This window comes from Peromyscus leucopus, chromosome 3 (assembly GCF_004664715.2).
Source record: "Peromyscus leucopus breed LL Stock chromosome 3, UCI_PerLeu_2.1, whole genome shotgun sequence".
In the NCBI taxonomy this organism is placed as follows: domain Eukaryota; kingdom Metazoa; phylum Chordata; class Mammalia; order Rodentia; family Cricetidae; genus Peromyscus; species Peromyscus leucopus.
The window spans coordinates 33,176,038-33,196,117 of record NC_051065.1 but is presented as its reverse complement, the minus strand read 5'-3'; the positions used below and the strand labels follow the sequence as shown (position 1 = coordinate 33,196,117).

The 20,080-nt window shown below is 37.5% G+C and overlaps 1 protein-coding gene across 4 annotated transcripts in view; it reads right to left on the bottom strand.

Moving 5' to 3' along the window:
* Positions 1–20,080, bottom strand: part of Cacna2d1 (calcium voltage-gated channel auxiliary subunit alpha2delta 1) — a 432,593-nt gene that overhangs the window by 337,550 nt on the left and 74,963 nt on the right. For all 4 annotated transcript variants that reach the window (XM_037203556.1, XM_028862005.2, XM_028862012.2 and 1 more), the window contains exons 2-3: positions 18,855–18,936; positions 9,745–9,861 (exon numbers count right to left, since the gene is read on the bottom strand). In XM_037203556.1, coding sequence (XP_037059451.1) covers positions 9,745–9,861; positions 18,855–18,936 — 199 coding nt within the window. The remainder of the gene's footprint in view (positions 1–9,744; positions 9,862–18,854; positions 18,937–20,080) is intronic.

Below are 20,080 nucleotides of genomic sequence, written 5' to 3'. Positions count from 1 at the left end.
GTGCATGAAGTACTGCTTTGAACTTTTTCCTCTACCTTCTTTATTTGTCCTATTTATATTTAATAGTAATATCCCCCTAACTGACAGAACTCAGCAACTTTTTAAAGATAAATTCCATCACCCTGTTCTAACTTGCTTTACTGGAAACCAAAGATTCACTCAGAGGTCTGTCGTTATCTTCTAGTTTAACAGACAGTTTCCCTGCAGACTATAAGCATGCTTATCTGTCTGTCCTCCATTCTCGGACAATCAGGAGTGACCTCCATCCAGACTCACCACTGTGCTTCACTGTCTTCACAAAACTCGAGACAAACTCCCTGTCAGTCATTTGCTCCCAAACCATTATTCAACACTTCTCTCTTATTCACATAAGAGGAAACCTGAGACTCCTTTTAGATAAATTAAATAAACTTTCAATTCTTTGTAACACTAAAGAATTTCATAGTTCTTCCTTATACTTTTTTCTCATTTGCATGGATTCAATTTTTCTTGGATTATCTTTTTCTGTTTCCCAAGCCACCAGAGATGAAGACTTGGACATCCACATTTTCACAAATCCTACTGGCTCTATGTAACTACTTCCTCTGGATTGAGGCATTCTCTAACCAAGGAATGAAAGCAACAAGAAATTCACTTGGATTCACAAGAAAATTAGAAGACTCTGAGTTATGAGGAGTAATTAGTGAAACTATCTGCAAATTGCACCCAAAGGTGCATATTTCATGTGTCTCCACTAATGCTCTGACAGGCTTCCTAGTGATACAGCTACCTGAATCATCCATGTTCCCACAAACAACTCTTCCCCAATGTTCTTGTAAGTAAGCACAATAAATTCATTCATTCAGCAAGTCAGATATAGGCAGATTCATATTTTTGAACTGCCCTTTTTTGGGTGAATAGACAAATGTCTGTGTCCCTCAGAGGAAAGTCTTACAACTATTGGTGCCCAAACAACGGGGATCTGAAAATGAGTTGGAAAGGAAGAGCTGCATGGCCCATGCTGTAAGTTGACACAACATGGAACTGAGGGTGATCTGTCTATGTGTGGAGCATCAACAATGGCAGTCCACACATGGCTACTTTCGTGCAGGTAGTATGGGATGGTATGCTTCCTTAGTGGAAGAGCAGTTGGTTGCCCTGCTACAGGTAATAAGGTGTGTAGAAATATGTCTTGCTGGATTATCTGTGGGGAGAATTCCAGGGTGGCCATTTTCCTCTATGCAGTATGGGGTATCCAGCCTACATTTTGATAGAGAGTTACTAAGTAAGTATAGAGATATTCCCAAATGGCAGGTAGAGTACAGAATATACTGCAGTCTCTGTAAGAAGAATGGAATGCTTTGTGAGCAAACTATCCAGGCAACTGACATTAAACTGTCCATTCAGAAATTACCTCCCTGTGTAAGGAAGCGATTAGAATGGGAAAAGACATGTGGATGCTGTCCTCAGAATCCTCTCTTTATCAGGAAAAGCAGAAAAAAAAAAAAACAGAGAATGAGATGGAGGTATTTTCTTAGAGCTAACAGAGCACTTAGTAAGAAACCGTACAAATTAGATTTGTCCTAACGAGTACTTATGGGTAGCCAACAACTTGAATCTCCTGAGCTTTGGGAGAAACACAGATGTGGGCTTTAATAATGGCTCAGTAGAGAAAAATATTATTAAAGAATACTTTATATTTAAATTGCTTAAGTTGGCTGGGCGGTGGTGGCACACACCTTTAATCCCAGCACTTGGGAGGCAGAGGCAGGAGGATCTTTGTGAGTTCGAGGACAGTCTGGTCTACAGAGCGAAATCCAGGAAAGGTGAAAAGCTACACAGAGAAACCCTGTCTTGAAAAAAAAAAATTGCTTAAGTTGGGCGAGACTTTAAGTTTACGATTATTAGTGATAATATCATTCCTTTTATTGGGGAAGGACACTCGTGACATGGCAGGCATACGAAAGACAGGACAATTTTGTGAAGTTGATTCTAACCTTTCACCTTCATGTGAATTCTGGGGACCAGATGCAGCCAGCCAGATTTGCATGACAAGTTCTTTCCCCACTGAGCTATCATCTCTGGAAAACATCACACAAGAAGCTAGAGTCTTCACAGCTTGGTTCATGAGGCTGTGCAATGGGGACTGGATGGCATCAATCTGGGTGCCATGGAAGCAGAACAATTCAGCCATATTACTACTTAACCTTCCTTGAGACAAAGACTGTAAACCGAGGCCGTTCAAGACAAATCAGCACCTGATGGACAAAATCATATAAGCCACTGGGAGCACTATGTTATTGCCATGGATCTCACTGGCCAGAAGACAATAAATAAATGGGGAACATGTATTACTGAGAAATTTGGTGTGAGAAAAGTGGTGTTTGATGTCAAGTCAGCTGGGGTGGATAAAACTGGGTTCACACTAGATCTCATAAAGAAGTTAAAGCATAGGGGACCTTGGCAGTGGCACAGCGCTTTATTGCCTTTGATAAACCCTGAGACAAAATGAGGTCTTTGCAAGGTAAGGGAGGCTCTGGTAGATCTGAATGACAGAGTAGCATGTGAATTTATTAAATCAGCAGGGCATGAAAAAAAGCCAGACAATGGGCCGGCCCAGGTCACTCAAAATAAAGTATGGCAATTTCTGTGAGACAGTTCTTAAGGAAATACTAACAAAAGTCCCCTTTATTGGTTTTGAGTATATGAAAGGCATTAAAGTTTGAGCAATGTTCATGAAAAGAATGAAGGAAGGTAAAAATGACACAGAGTACAGGTGAAAAGACAAAGCTTTTCACTGGGGTAGGCAATAACCCACTAAAATATGTTATACATAAACACATACACACTCTCACACACACATATATACATACACACATGAATACATGTAAACAGAGGTGGAGTTTTCTGTCCATACCACCCTGTCCCAAATAAACACACAAAAGCTTATATTAATTACAAAATGCTCAGTCGTTAGCTCAGGATAATTACTAACTAGCTCTTACATTTAAATTAACCCATTTCTATTCATCTATGCATTGCTACATGGCTGTGGTTTTACCAGTTCTCTGGCATCTTGAGCAGCTACCTTGAGTCTCCCTCGACTCCTCCCTTCCTCTTGCCCTCCTTAGTTTGGTTTTTCTGCCTATCCTTATCCTGCCTAGATGTTTATCAGTCAGCTTCTTTATTAAACAAATGAGAGCATAATTTACACGATGTACAGGAGGATTATTCCACAGCACATATATGTGTGTATGTGTGTATATGTATGTATACATATATATGTGTGTGTGTATGTGTGTATATATGTGTATACATATATATATATATATATATATATATATATATATATACACACACATACACACAGAGAGCTATATGGCAATATCTGTCATCCATAACACTTCACAGAACTGATTTTAGTTCCGTGATATAGGACCTTGTCCTGCTGTACTTGAACTTGCTAAGATGGTTTTAAATATTCACATAGATGCTGAATCCCAAAGCCTGACACTTCCTTAGATTAGGAGGCAGGAGACCTTCAGAGATTCTGCATACATACATGCTATAAAAAGGCTTTCATTATAGATTTAATCCTTGTGTATCTTATAGATTCAAAGGCATACTCAGAAGAGTGGTGAAATTGGCAGTTAATCTGGAGTAAGACATATTGCACGAGTAGAAAAAGGTACTTTCCAGGAGCCAATGAATGAAATGTCACTGTCAAAGGTGAGTGAGTTACTTCCTCATGACTTGACCAGAAAGGCCATTCAGGCACTCCACATAATACTGTTGCTTTCAGGTCAAAACCAGATAGTGCTACCTTACTTCTGAATACACGGAACTCTTTGGCTGCAGATCGTGGAAAAAATTAAGCTGTAAATCAGCTGAAAGTTCGCTGCCTGCTTCCTGGATTTGAAGCATCATGGATGCTATGTAGGGCGCTGTGAAAGAATCATTACCAAAAGGTTTGCTCGGTTAGGCAAGAAGCACCTATTTATACAATAGTGGCATAACAATTATAGGTGCAACCAAAATGCTTTCTGTTTGGATTTTAGACCTAGAATCCCAAATTTGGTTCAGTGTGGAGGCTATTTTCACTATTTTGTTAAAAAAAAAAAAAAAAAAAAAAAAAAAAAAAAAATGTGAAGTACCTATCAGTGCCTTTTCAATATTTCTCTTTACATCCATAGATTGATACTGCTGTCAGCATTGGTCTTATAGAAAAATTTCTTTTTTGCAGTAGACAGTGGTTACTGTAGAGAAGCATTATTAGTCAAACTGCAGAGAATAAGTAACTTCGACCATGACATTTTAGGCAAGCATCCAGCCATATAGGTGAGAAAATAATCAGACATCCATAGTGCACAGTAAATGAATAAAGAACACCGTGGAGAGCAAAAGAAAGAAAATGAAAGAGCCAGATGAAGGGGTGGAGTCTTGTGTCACTATTTCTTCCAGATTGTAACACCCCATCATGAAGTGGGTGGGGGAGGCTCAGAGATCAAGTTAATGTTATAACAATTCACAAGAATGTCAAAAGATTCGTAAGGTCCTTCCATGAGATTACATAAGCAATGAACAACTGCTGGAGTAGGTAAGACTCTTCAGTGGAACTTTAAGAACAGGCAACCTGTGCAAGGAATTCTCCTGATAGCTTTCACGACTCATCACCAGTTCTGGGGTGTGCTGTTCAGTGATGCAGTATGCCAAGTCACCCATGCTCTTTGAGTAACACAGATAAATTGTTGGTTCACCAGGCTAGCTTTGGATGGAATTGTTTCATCTGACTCTTGTTATGGGATATTTGATCACACTGTGTGAAGATGTTTATTTTACCTCACCTGCCTAAGGCACCTTCTGATTGCTTTAATAAAAGAGCTGAATGCCCAATACCTAGGCAAGAGAGGATAGGCGGGACTTTCAGGGAGAGAGAGGAACTCCGATGAAGAATCTGATTGTCGGGGGATTCACCAGCCAGACACAGAGGAAGTCGGACATTCCGTACTGAGGAGAAGTAACAAGCCACTTGGCAGAACATAGATTAATATAAACAGGTTAATTTAAGTTCTAAGAGCTAGTTGGGAACAAGCCTAAGCTAAGGCCAAGTTTTCATAATTACTTAGAAGTTTCCATGTCATTATTTGGGAGCTGGCAGTCCAAAGATCTGCAACAGACTGCTGCTGATGCCCAAGACGGAGGGCTTCCCCACCGGACAAGTTACACAATAACATGTAAGAAATGTAAAACTATCAGCCTAACAGCTCAAAAGACAGTTAAACTGTTCAGTTAGATGATAATCTAGTCCTTCCAGAAGCAGTCAAACAAAATAATTTCATAGTGAGTTAAAAATACTTAAGATCTTCCTCTTTTCATTTTCAACTCATGCTGAATATCAGTTAAATTAAGAAGTAGAGCAAATTACAGTATTTAAAGCTTCATAATAAGTTGGAGCCATTTTAATTAAAGTTACTGGGACGACAAGAGGGAGAAAGTATATGTTATAATTGGAAAAGTGTCAAGTGAAAAATGTGTTTATTCTGATTTTGATCCCATTTTCTCTTAACAAAATCCCTAGAGATCTTTATTTCCCAAGCAGATCCCTTGACTCAGGCAGCTGTTGAACAGAGACCACTGATTTCATTTATGTCCATCTCTCAGGGGACACCATGGGACTGTTTTGTTGAAAAGCTTCCTCCCATGGATTGCTCGTTAACACCTGCAGACATCTCAGACTAGTTCATGCTGAAGTGCATGCTAATAGCAGTATTAAATAGTTATTTCACTTTTACTCCTAAACATCCAAGGTTGTGTTAAAAGTAATTCAATTATTAGGACAATCATATTGATCCAGCTTTCAAGATATTTTTGAAGAAATGTTTAGAAAAAAAAATAAGTCATAAAACAGATAAATCTTAGAAATAAGATGGCTGAATTTGTCAGTGTGGGCATTAAAGGTTAAATAGGGTATTTGTAGGGACAGGATACCTACAATCAACTAACACAAACAAATGGCTGTGACTGTGACATATCTTGAGAGCACTCACAGCCCTTCTTCTCTTCCACATACACAACAGAACACATTTAGTTGTCTTCTCCCCTTCTCTGTTCTACACTTCTGCAGATAAAGGATAGACTTGTGTAGTTCGGGAAGCAGTGCCTGAAGTCAGCAACACCTGGATTTGCCTCCTCTCCTCTTCTGAGGCCCAATTGGCTTCATTGAGGGCATATCAGCAGCACCCGGACACTTGCGAGAAATGTATGCCCAGCTCGGGCTACTCAATAAAAGTTTGCATTTTAATCAGAGCCATATGTGATGTGTGTGCATATTGAAGTCTGAAAACACTGCATATATGACTTATTAGATATATTTCCTTGGGCAAGTTTCAAGAGCCCTGAAAGACCCAGTTTCTACATTGAAAAATGAGTCTAGTAACCGTACCTACACCATAGTGTTACTGTGAGGAATTACATTACCTCATTCTATTTAGTAATCAGCATTCAATAAAGTCTAACTGATAATAATTCTATCATCTACCTCTTATGTGCATGTTCATGATTTTTCAACTGTACTTTTTATAAAATTATATAACATCCAGGTAAACTAAAGCTACTTTAATCTAGATGCCTCCCTTCCTATAGCCTACAGCAAAAACAGAGGTAAATTAAAAATGCCATCTTGCATTCATTCACAGAATAACATAGCACCTGTGTTTCAATTAACTTCAAAATATTTCCCTATGAAAACATCTTTTCTATCTTTATGGAATCAAGTAAGTTAAATAATGTACTTAGTATGAAAACAAACATGAACCTTTCTCCCAGACATAAAATCTTACTAATTCTATGCTAATTAGCCATTATGACTTCTGTACTCTGCTATCATGCAGTTAATATCATCACCGATCCCCCACAGAATTCAAAGAATACATCAGGTGTCTTTAGCTTCAACCAGAAATGAGAAATAAGAAAAAGTCTCAAAAGCTGTCCCCACTCCCATGTCAATCTGATTAAGACATAATGCATATGACTCCATTCAACAGTATCTTACAGATATTATCAGGATCTTCAGCACTTAAATAGGAAGTACCTTAATGCTATTAAAGTTTAGGTTGCAAACATTTATATCTCTACGTGTTTTAAAATAAAATTAATCCCAAGAAAATTAAAGGTTATAATACTTTTAACAAGTTTATCTTACCATGGATAAACTTGCTATATATTTTAAATTATAATAAATATTGAAATAGAAATCTGATAAACCAGATATAACAGTAGACATTCCTACTTACTACATTACAAAGAGATCAGCTTGTAGATGCCTTAAGAACCATAATCAAAGGATTTATAAGTGTCTAAGAATGCACACAAACATTCGAAGGCCAAGAGAACAGTATAGAGATATAAAGTATTTCTCAAAGTTTTCTGCATCAATAATAATGTCAAAAACAAAACCCCAGTCTAGATTTTCCAGATTAATTACACACTGAACCTATATTATTTAGACAAACATAAATATAGGTAAAATATAAAATATAGATAAAGATAAAAATAAGTTCTGATAGCCTGAAGGTACTTCTTTAAAAATACATATGATAATACTGAGGTAACCAATTAATGCTCATGGGAAAAGCATCTGGAAAAAGGTTCATTTAAATTGAAACCTGAAATTATATACCAATTCTGCTGCAGATGTATTAAATACTTCAGTATGGAAAACAAAATTTAGGAATCTTTACAATTAATCATATTTTAAATAGAATATATGATTTAATAGTAATGGAGGACTTCTCCAAACAGAACACTCAAAAATACTAGTCATATAAAGTTGAATTTAACTACATTAAAATGAAGAATTTATCAAAATACACAATAAAGACAATTAAAAGGCTACAAATAAAAATTAACTAGTTTACATAACACCAATAATTGACCACCTATAAATCAAAGAAAAGAACACAAGTGTGCAAATAATATGAATAGATATTTCACTAGAGACTAAAGGTAATGACTGAATGTATAGCTCTTCAGACTGAAAGTACTTTCTCTTCAGAAATTATCAGAGGTACACCCCATTTTATAGCCATTTACTTGCAGAAAATTCAGAGCTCTGACATTGCTGCATCTGTTCAGAATATGAACTAATAAAATCTTTGATATTCCAAGTAGGAAACTAAGCAGACAAAATGTTTGGGGAAAACAGCTATCATATGAAGGAATTTTGTGAATTAACCTTTGTCTGGCAATTCTACTTTCCTGGACTGAATCCATGATGCTCCTTAAGTAGTATCTGACTGAATATAACCACCCTTTATTATCTGTGCTTTTATTTTCCATGGTGCCCATTACCTGCATTCCTACATAGCCTAAAAATATTAACAGTAAAATTTGAGAAATGAGTAATCCATACATTGTAAATTTCATGCCATCCTGAATACCATAATAAAACCTCACTACATATTGCCGAGAACATGAGCCATCCTGTCGAGCCAGGATACCCATAGTACATAAGCAATCTTTTCTGCAGTCATTTAGTATATCAGGCACCCCAGTTATCACATGACCATGACAGTCTCACTGTTCTTACAGTCTTTGCAATAACATAATGCCTAGTGCATTCACCTCATTTCATCACTTAGGCATGCATCATCTTAGAGCATCACAAGATGAGTGCACACAGTTAAGCAAGATATTTGGAGACAACTTTTATTACTTTACTGTAATTTTATTAGTGCTAATTGTTATTAATCTCATGTCAGTTTATGACTAAAACTTGATCATAGGGAAAAATACAGTATAATTAGATCAATGGACTCTGTATCAGCAAATTCAACATATCAGAGACAGAAAGTAACTTTTAAAATTGAATTAGTACAGTACATGTACAGTATGATTTTCCTATTGTTGTTTCTTAAAACAACAGAGTATGCAGAACACCCATGCATCATTTGCATTGTCTTAGGTATTGTCATTAATTTAGAGATGATTTAGAGAATTCAGAAAGATGCATGCATGTTATATGGAAATATTCTATCATTTTACAGAAAGGACTGTGAATCTCTGCCTATTGGAGGGCTCTTTGAACCAATCGCCCACAGATACTCATAGATACTTGTTTAGGGTTCAATACTATGCATGACCTCAGTCCTCTAGTAAGTGGTATCAGGATGGTGCAGAACTGGAATTATATATAAATTAAAGCTAATAAACTATACAAATGGGTGAAGAAAAGCAAGCCTTGAAGGCAACATACAGAATGATGTATTACTACAACTTAAAATCAGAAAAATTTTAAAAATTGTATAGTAAAGCTAGTATAAGAGGAAAAAATGCTTTTAAAGGTCAGAAGAAGTTAATTGATTATCTGGCACACTGGACACCTTTGGTAGGAATATGGAATTATGGAACAGGAGAGTGTTACAGTTCATGTACTAGCAATAATAACAATATTATGTTTTAGTATAGATTAAAATGTGTTCAGTAGATTATAATGTATAATGACTCACATAGGTATAAATTTGCATATATTCATTAAATATACATCTCTGATTAAAGAAAGTGGTAATATAATAAAAATAAAGCAACAGGTAGAAGAAAATTATCTGTTTATTTAGGATTCACATTGATTCCATGAACTCAAGTTGAACACAGTTACAAAGAGAAAAAAAAAAGTATACCAAATAAAAAGCTCAAACACAGCAAGAAACATAAATAACCCAGAGCCCAGGGGAATAACTAAGAGAGAAAACACAAGCTCTCACTCACCACCAGGGCTTTAGATCGGTTGCTCAGGAGTTTCTCAATGTCTCTGGCTGCAATTTCCACCAGCTGGCGTGCATTATTTGGCTCCACGGTATACAGCTCTTGGTATTTTTCATAAATCTGTGTCAAATGAGAAGAAGAGCAATGGCTGTTTATTTGGCTCGTGAATTTCCATTAGAACGGGTTTAAAGGCCAGAGCAAAGCCTTAGAAAGACCCACTCCTTTTACTTCAGCATGATTAGAGTCTGTATGCACATCAGAAAAACATACAGAAGTAGACTTTCGGAAAGACTACTACCGTGCAAAAATAAAAGGTCAGACCACTAATGAGAAACACATGTCCCAGCAGTTCACATGTACACTGGGGGCAGGTTGAAGCTTTTCTGGCAGTCCGACTTCAAAACTTGGTATTAACTGTCACCCTCATTTGAAGAATGGCGAACAAAGGAGACTTAGGTGAGACCAGATGGACTATGAAGGTCTTTGTGCCATTCTCCCCTCTGTGGCTAGGAAGGATAAGTTTACTTTTTAAGTTTATGGAGAAAGAGAAAAGAAATGAGAAAAGGCGCATGAATCCGCTGCTGTGGTTCAGAGAAGTGAACAGAGGCCCTCCGAGACAGTTCACATCTAGAGAACTTGAAAACTTGAAAGCACTAGAGTTGATGTTAAAGTTGTGGATAGCTTTGTAATGGTGGTTTTATTTTTATCATATTAAATATGGGTATTTCCTGTTTGAGTATCTTTTTATTTAAATCACTGAATAAACTATGCCAAAGTTAACATAGTATATAAAATTAAGACCCAACCTCATTTCTGGCTCATCTTGGTGTCTGCAGAAGGATTTCCCTCCAGTGGCACAGGCAGCACCTGGATCACAAAACCTGTCCACTCCCAGCAGGAGAGGAGAAACTGGAGGGTGGGGGCAGGAGCAGTGGCTGTGTTTGGCTGGAGGGCTGATCTGAGAAGGAAATCCCCAATGCACCAGGCAGATGGGGCTCACATGCATGACTAAACCATCTTTAAAGCCAGGGCCTGGCAGCTTTTTATTGCCTTGTGAAAGTGAATCCAGGCATGTACCAGAACCAGCTCCACTTGCTTTTGTTCTGGCATCAATTAGGCCCTCCATGCTCTAAAGCCTGGCCTCAGCTGAGCACGAGTGCTAAATGACAAATGCTTGCTTCAACTGGATACAAACTCTGACATTCATCTACCGAAGAAGATGTGAGTTTTCAATGAGGATGGACACACACACACACACACACACACACACACACACACACTTCACACACATTTATTTATGTATACATTTGGGGGAGTGGAAATTGCTAAAGATTGATCTCAGGGGAATACCCCTATTAGGAAAGCACTTGGCCATTGAAACACATCCTTGTGTGCCTGTGCTTATAGATTTTAGGACAATGCTAGCTAACTAGTATTTTTAAGGATTTAAATCACCATGTGCTCTTAAAATGATCAATTTATGAAAACTCTGAAGTCTTTTGAACACTGACCTTGTAGACTTTCATTCAAAATATTCCAGGAACATTAGTTTTGTGGTTAAAAAAAACCCTCATAATTAGTTTCACCCAGGTCTCCTGCATATCACCAGATGGCTTACGCTTTCCTAGGATGGATTATCGTGTCCTGTCTTAAACACCCCGGCTATCCTGGAAGATTTCCATCCAACATGAACCTCTTTTATTTTGGACTAAAATGAGATTCTAGAAAATCAATACTTGAATTGATTAATTGATTCAAGTTTACAAATAGATAAACCTCAACATCATTTGAATTGATCTAGGACAGTTAGTTGTGCTGTAAGAACAATGGGGCTTATTGATGTGAAATGTACTGATGTATCTCTCTTGTGGTCCAGGGGGTGTAAAATGCACTGCACAATAACTGGAGATGGATTCAGACATACATTTACTAAGTCTCATCATGTGCCAGACATGTCACTAGGTGTCTTCAAGAATGAGGAGATTGCAAATTCATTTCTTTCCCATGTATATAATTTTCTTTCTGGTATTTTTTTAAATACTTAAGAAATAATGTAGTTTGAATAGTAGCTGTTCTCCAATTGCTCATGTGTTAAAGTGATACTATTTGGAGGTACTGGAACTTTCATGGGGGTAGGACCTATTGGAAGCTTTTTAGAGCTTTGGGGAAATGCTCTTAAGGAAAAGTGGAGTCACCAGCATCCTCTCTACTTTTCTCTTTTGCTTCCTGGCCATGAGGTCAACACTTTCACTCTGTGATGCTCTGCAACCATGATGTGCTCACCTGTCATAGGCCCAAAGCTATGAGGCCAGTCACTCATGGATCAGAATCCCTCCTGAGTCAAAATAAACTTTCAGTTAATTACTTCAAGTGTTTCATATAGCAACAGAAAGCTGGATAACACAAGAAATAAAACCAAAATCTGCTTCATAACATTTAAGTGTATGAAGCTAAGGAAGCCAGTGTAAATAGCTGAGTATACTATTTTACATAGAAAATGATAATTGGAATACTCCCTTAGACAATGAAAGTGAATCAATATTATAAAATCACCCTCTGAAAGAACTATCTTCAGCTTTATGGTTTTAAAAAACATGATAGCATTCATTATCCGAGATATTGGGGAATCTCATGAAAGTTTCCCAATATAGATGTAGAAAATAGTTTTCAGGTTAGAATATTTTACATAGAGATTTACAATGGCATGATATCTATTCATAAAATAAGTAGATTCAGTTTCCCATAGCTAACAATCTATATCTATAATCTTAATATGTTAATTTGTCATTATTTGAAGCATGGTCTAAGGACCTTTGCTTCTTGATTTTTTTTTCCTTTTCCTGAAAGTTTGAATGATTGTCTTCACAGTCATTTATCCGGTTTTCTCTGTTGAAGGAAGAACCGGTGTATAGTGAATAGTTATGGTTGTCGGAACTAGACAGAGCTACAGTAGAGTCATGCCAATGCCTCAGAAGCTATGTGATACCGGCTTCGGTCTTTGTACTGGAAAGAATGTAGAGCAGAAAGAGAACACAACAAGACGATCTATGTCATGACACACTAAGATACTTCAGAGCTTCAGAATGCACATTCTCTGCTGACCAGGCATCACACAGCCTGCACAAAAAGTAAACTCACCTGCACATTTTTTCTCACTCAGAATCTTAACTGTAGTGAATGGCTTTCATTGTTACATTTAAAGACCAAGCTTTGTTGTGATAATAATCTAAGATATCATTTTTAACTTTTTCATTAAAAACTTCTTAAATTGACTATTTCCAACATAATCTTGAAAATAATATTTTAAAATATCACAAATGTACTATTTACAAAGTGCCCCACTTAAAATTTTTAACAGAATTTCCAAAGAAACATTTTGGAAATTATAATACAGTATTCCAGGAAATGCTGCAGATATCCCAGATATCCCAAGAAGATTATTATAAGTAGCTAGTTTTGTAAGCAATGTATGCTATAATTAGATGTTGCACATATAACAACAATTTTTTCATTTTATAAAAAGGTAAAATTACATTTCATCAGCCCTAGCTGTCAGTTTGTTAAGACTGGGATATCAGAGTGGAGGGAATTTGAGCTTCATGTCATTGTAAAAGAGCAAGCCTATGTCCCACAGCAGAAGGAGACAACAGGTAACCAGGCATGATTACCAAAATGGGTCAGTCACAAAGCAACTCGATGCCACACAGTACCATTGTGTCTTATAGCATGGAAGGACGTAAAAAAGTCCCTTGAGGTAAATGACAGATAACCTAAGAGTTAAGAATCAGGTGGTGGCACGCGCCTTTAATCTCAGCACTCGGGAGGCAGAATCAGGCGGATCTCTGTGAGTTTGAGGCCAGTCTGGGCTACCAAGTGAGTCCCAGGAAAGGCGCAAAGCTACACAGAGAAACCTTGTCTCTAAAAAACAAAAACAAAAAAAGAATCAGTACATCGGCCAGGAGACAACCTCAGTGTGTGTCCTGGGAACTACAAACTGGAAACTACAAACCAGGGCTTGAAGAACCAACAGTGGGAAGATAAACTCCGAGCTGAGATTGCAGTCATGGCCGCTGTGCCTGTTTTTCAGGTGGGTGAAGGGACCTGAACTCACCTGAACCCAGGTCTTCAGGCATGAACAGCAAGCACTTCCCTAAGTGAGTTATTTCCAAGACCTTGCAATAAAACTTTCATGCAATGAGTTCATACCTTAACGCAGGGAGAAGAACTCTTAGCTAAGAACAGAGTACCAGTCAGAAGCACCCTGCAGAGCTGCCTGTCCCTGGACTAGACTTCCTTCTCAGGAGCGAACTATCTTCCAAAAGCCCTGAGTTCCGCTGAAACCAAGGCCTTACAAAGTTTCCCCTAAATACTAAGCCAAAATAAATGACAACCCCCAAACCCTTCTCCCTAGTAAAGAGGGGGTTCTGAGAAAGCCCCAAAGAGAAAGGAGGAGATGTAAGACAAATGTCCACAAAAGACACAGCAGATCTCCCAGGTGACTGTATTTTCTTTACACGGCTGTGGCTTGCTTTCCCTGGGGTAAAGGTAGGAGGAGCAATCAATATAATGACTGAGGTATTCTGACGTACTGACGGGTTTCTGTTCCCTGTTAATACAACATTTGCAGATTCAGGAATGAATCGCACAGAGAAGACAAACAATAGCTTTTACTCATCGGTTTATTTTTAGAAAACATTTGCATGAAGCAAATTCTCATTACTACAGAGCCCATTCATTTAGAATGTTTCCTCATTTGGATATAGGCCAAATTTTCAGAATATCATCAAGATAAAATACTTTTCAGTAGATTAAGGAAAGAAATGGTTGCGTATGAATGTTTTATGAACTCATAGATGTTGTTTTCAAGAATATCATGAAGACTCAAGTTGAAAATATTATCTGTCAGTGATTAAACATCACATTCTCCATTTACCATCCCGGTCACTATCTCCTCCTTGGCAAAATGTGTGTGTGCACACATTCAGAAATGACAGAGGATATCTGCAGTCATCTGGAATTTAGACTGTTTAAATGGTGCCTGTGTCCTGCGGTGGAGCTGAGCGCCTGCCTAGCACACACAAGACCCTTGCCTCAATCTCCCGCACAGTAAAAACAAAAGAAATAGCATGCTATGTGTAAATCTTAGAATTTTGGTCTTGTTTCATAGACAATAATATGTTAATTTTAAAATTACAGCTTCAGTTGTGTTATCATGTCTTAAATACATCTTTAGTAAAGCTACTTATCATACACTATTTACTCTGACCTCTTCCATTGGTAGAATTTTGGTTGAGCACTTTGGATAAAGATTACCATTTCTGACTTTTCTAATTGCACAGAACAATATAACTAACTTTTGTCCATTGTAGTATGAGCCAAATGTCTTACAACTAAATAACCGAGTGCCTGTTTCCGAACATCTTCCCATCATGAACCCAAATCAATGGTTCTCAACTTTCTAATGCTGTGACCCTTTTCATATACTTCCTTATGTTGTGGTGACCCCAACCATAAAATTGTTTTTATTGCTACTTCATAAGTGTAATTTTGCTACTGTTATGAATCGTAATGCAAATATCTGATATGCATGATCTCTGATATGTGACCCCCCCCCAAAGTGTTGTGACCTACAGGTTGAGAATCCTTACATTAAACGAAGGCTGAGAAATGACAACATGTCAAAGAATCTGTCTAGTCTGGCTCCTCAGCTGGCTGCAGGAATCCCATCTTTGCCCCTGAGATCACATTACAGGCTGCCATGCCCACCTGGCATTGCCGTGAGGTTACCAGGCTTGTGAAGCAAGCATGGCATCCATGAGGCACTTCCCCAGCCCCTAAGCTTGACCTTTGATACAACATAATTCACTCCCGTAGGAAAAGTTAAAGTATAGATTTCATTCAAAAATATTTATTATTTTCCCTTGCCTATATTTTATGCTCCCATAGAACAATTTTCAAAAAATTCCAAAAATAATTACATTGATAATTTAGCTAATTACAATGGTTCTTGCCTTTACCTTAAAACAGATGTACCTATGAAGCCAGTTAAAAATAAGGCCATTAACTCGGGAAGAAGCACTATTTCTACAATGGTGACTTTCAATCTTGGGACCCAATGAATTCCACCTTGTGCTCAACTTCTGGGGCCACCATTCCCCTAGCACTACCCAAAGAGTCCAGTTTTGTAGGAGGCCATCCAATGCACAAAGCCTTGAGTTGCATCCCAGCACTGAATAAAACAAACAATAGACCATGCTGCTAAAAATGCCTCCAATCTCAGCTCAAAGTTCACTCTCAATTCTGGAATTCTTCAGCCAATTTTAGTTTTAAATTCCTATGGGAGATAAAAAAAAAAAAAAACCTAAAACAAATAAAGCCCCTCCTTGGCACACATCATGGACATTTTTGCTAGGAAAAGAAATGAGGAAGACAGGGTCATCTCTTCTTATACTTAATATCTGAATAATTTTTCCAGCAATGAATCTCTTCCCCCTCTCTCTCCCGCTCCCTCCTCCCTCCCTCTCTCTCTGTCTCTCTCTCCCATCCCCCCATATTATACACCATGTAATTTTGTAATTTTTCTATATTGTGGCATGTGTCTCATAAACAAATTATCTAGACCTTTCTCCCTCGTTCCATGTTGTTCTCCTAACTGAAAGCCATCCACCCGATCATTAGTATTTATAATCTTCTAAGTAATCTGTACTCTACAGAAAAGCAGAGTAGGAAGCAAAGGAGACTTTTTTCCATGAGGAGTTCTTGAAGAAAAAGAGAAAACAAGTTCAGCAAGACAAGCTCCACACAGGCACAGCAGGAGTGACCAGGACATCAGCCAGGTGAAGGCTGAAAGGCTAAGGAGGCAGGAGAGAAAGGGAAGCCCCCAGCAATAAAAGTTATAAAACCTAACAGTAGAATGTGTCATTTGATACTGGGGTTGAATGAAAATTTTCCCATAGTCAACTTAACTCTATAAAAATAAAAATTAACAAATAATATTTGCTTCTACAAATCCTGTCCCTCAAATAGAGGTTCACCATCATACCCAATACTCTGGCACATACTCACGTATTTCTAAAGTGAGTCATTTCTAATCACAAAGTGGAGGGTACACCCTCCCTCTGTCTGTGTGTCCAAGCACTCGGGACCATCAGTATTCACAAGAAACACATTTCATCCCCAAATATCTTGCAGATACCTGGTAATTATACCTCCTTAGAAATGTGGGACTGAAATTGCTTCAGATTCCAGCTTTCCTCAGATTTTTGAATATCTATATATACAGAATGAGATAGATAGCTCAGGGATGGGACTGAGTGTGAACTGAAATTCGTTTACAGTTGATGCAAATCTTACGTTCCCAAGGAGATGTCCTCCAAGTGTGCTGAGCATACATGCGTTAGAACAGAACTCTATCATACCTGTGCACTGAACACTGCAAAAGTTTTAGATTGGAGAGTATTTAGAGTTTAGATTTTCAAATTAGGGATATACAATATCAATAAGGGATTGTTAATGCACATTTACAGTTTAATATCTGCAACTGTTTTATGAAGACATTCTAAGAATATTTTTAACATATTTGCAGGTTTTCTTTGGGAATTTCTAGTACATAGTTAACTATATATTGCAGTCTCTCCCAAAGGAGAACATTACTATACATGTGGACCATTCCTAACTGGAAAATATAATTTGCAAAATACCATAATATCCAAACCTTTTTGAGTGCATGGCCAGATGTAATGGCCAGAGTAAAATTTCCCACCTCACCTCATATGACTTATAACAGGTAAAACATGGGTGCAGTAAAAATGATATATAAATTACTTTCATGTATAGGTGCATGTGATTCATTAAAAAATAATGTTTACTATTGAGTCCTAACTTCATTTTCAAATACATGAAAATGAAAAATAAATCAAACTCATGAACATGCCTAGTTTAAATCCATACCCATCTATGAAACTCTTTTTATACAATTTCAACTAATTAACACATCAAAGGGTAAGAATATTAAAGGCATAATTGTTTAAGAGCACAGGATGAAAATATTTCCATATTTTTATATTACTTTCTCAGTAAGCAGTGAGAACTTTAAAATGACATTTAATTTGTAATAATCATATAGGATACTCACATAATCATACAGAATACTTATGCAAAATATGTCTAATTTGCTACATAATGTTTCTATTTCTATTATATAATTCAATCGCTTTCCAAAATTTTTTTAGAGTAACCCTCAGAGCCAGTTTTGAAATTTTAAGAATAATTTCCCTTTAATTGTGTCCCCATTTTGTGCATCAAAACCTTTATACAAATTTCAATGATGAATCGAAATGACTATAAACACTTTTCAAGTATTTTTAAAGTAAAAATCTATACTCAAAGATTGAAGAAGTGCTTATATTAAGGACATTCAAACTATACTTACTCATCATTATTGGAAAATTCTAAAATACATTCTGAAGACTGGAAGCAGAGTTCTGTTTTGTAAGATTAATCTATTTATTATGTACGCCTGCATACCAGAAGAAGGCATAAGATCTCTTTACAGATGGTTGTGAGCCCCTATGTGGTTACTGAGAACTGAACTCAGGACCTCTAGATGAGCAGCCAGTGCTCTTAACTACCAAGCCATTTCTCCAGCCCTTGGAAGCACAGTTCAAGAAGTATATGGCATCTAAATCTGAATCTGGGAGGGGAGGGGAGGGGGTGCTTAACAATTTCATTGTTAGTCATGCCATTCTGGTTTCCAATAACTCGGGCTGTGCAGGGACTACCACAAAATTTCACTGTGATAACTGCACAGGAGTCATACACTCTCCGCAATACAGAGCCACGGTTTCCACAGGAATCATACACTCTCTGCAATACAGAGCCACGATTTCCACAGGAATCATACACTCTCCACAATACAGAGCCATGGTTTCCACAGGAATCATACACTCTCCACAATACAGAGCCACGATTTCCACAGGAGTCATACACTCTCTGCAATACAGAGCCACGGTTTCCACAGGAATCATACACTCTCTGCAATACAGAGCCACGGTTTCCTAAAAGACATAGTTGCATTCAAACTAAGCAGAGAATTAACAAACTGGAGTACTCACATCCGCAAGCTGAGTCACGCCACTTGCCGTCTTTGCCAGTGTGACAAGGTCTTCCTGCATCTTATCCACCCATGACTTGATACTGTGGAATCAGAAGGAAGAAAGTTCTGTCAGACTTCCTGCCAATAATGCTAATGGGGTGATATTTTATAGACACACTTCATATAGTTAAATCTTTATCCTCCCTCCCAGTTCCCATTCCACCTTCAAACTGAAAACAACAACAAAACTAAAAAGCCCACTGACCTTTATTACAGGGGTTCATTATTTTCAAAATTTATTATTGTTGGAGTTATTTGTTTTCATTTGGTTCTTACGTTTGCATGTGTGTACACCCTTTCTGGGTGCTGAAAGGCCCCCAAAATCAGCATGAGAAAAATGACAGGGGCAACTTGAGAATCAAAAGGCAAACATTTGCTCACTCATCAAAATTTCATGAAAATAGTTACTAAGTACAGCATTTCCATTTTCTGATCATAATAAAATGAGTGTGTAGAATGATGCCATCAGTTTTTAACCACTGGAAATCACAAGGTCACAAACATCTCAGGACGCAAAGGGCATCTGTTTCCCAGGCAGCACTGAGGTTCTGCCCAACTGGACCAGTGCCGTAGTTGTCAGAGCAATGTTCCACATGAAAATTGTTCCTTGGGTATGTAAGCTCAAACACTTTCAGAGACATTCTGGTGAGTAATGCAGTCAGTATCTTGAAACATGAACTATTAATATCACTGAATCTTAGAAACATCTAAGGCTGAGAACCACCCGTGTTCACCATTCTAACCAATGCAGTTTGATTTTCACATCATCCCTATATAGCATCAGCATGCTGCAGGTCTAAAACAAAGAAATATGGAGAGCCGAATATGAATGCTTAGGAGATGATTTATGTTTGAATTTGAACTTATAGATCTGAATCAAGGAAAGCGAACTATGTGTGCCTTCTCTTCCTTGGACATGAATTTATCAAATCATCATCTTCATTTCAGAAACAGAATAAAGAAAATACAACACCACATAAAAAAGAGATTGAAATAATGTCTGGGAGAACACATAAAAGAATAAAGAGTGGGAAGAATAAAGGAAAACTAAAGTCTATCATAAAGATGATGAAGTGCCTATGGGCAAACAGTCATGATTTACAGGGGAAACACACTGGTTAGTAAAGAAAAGACATCAAAACCAAGGATGCTTCAGCACAAATGAGATCAAGAGAAATATTTGCT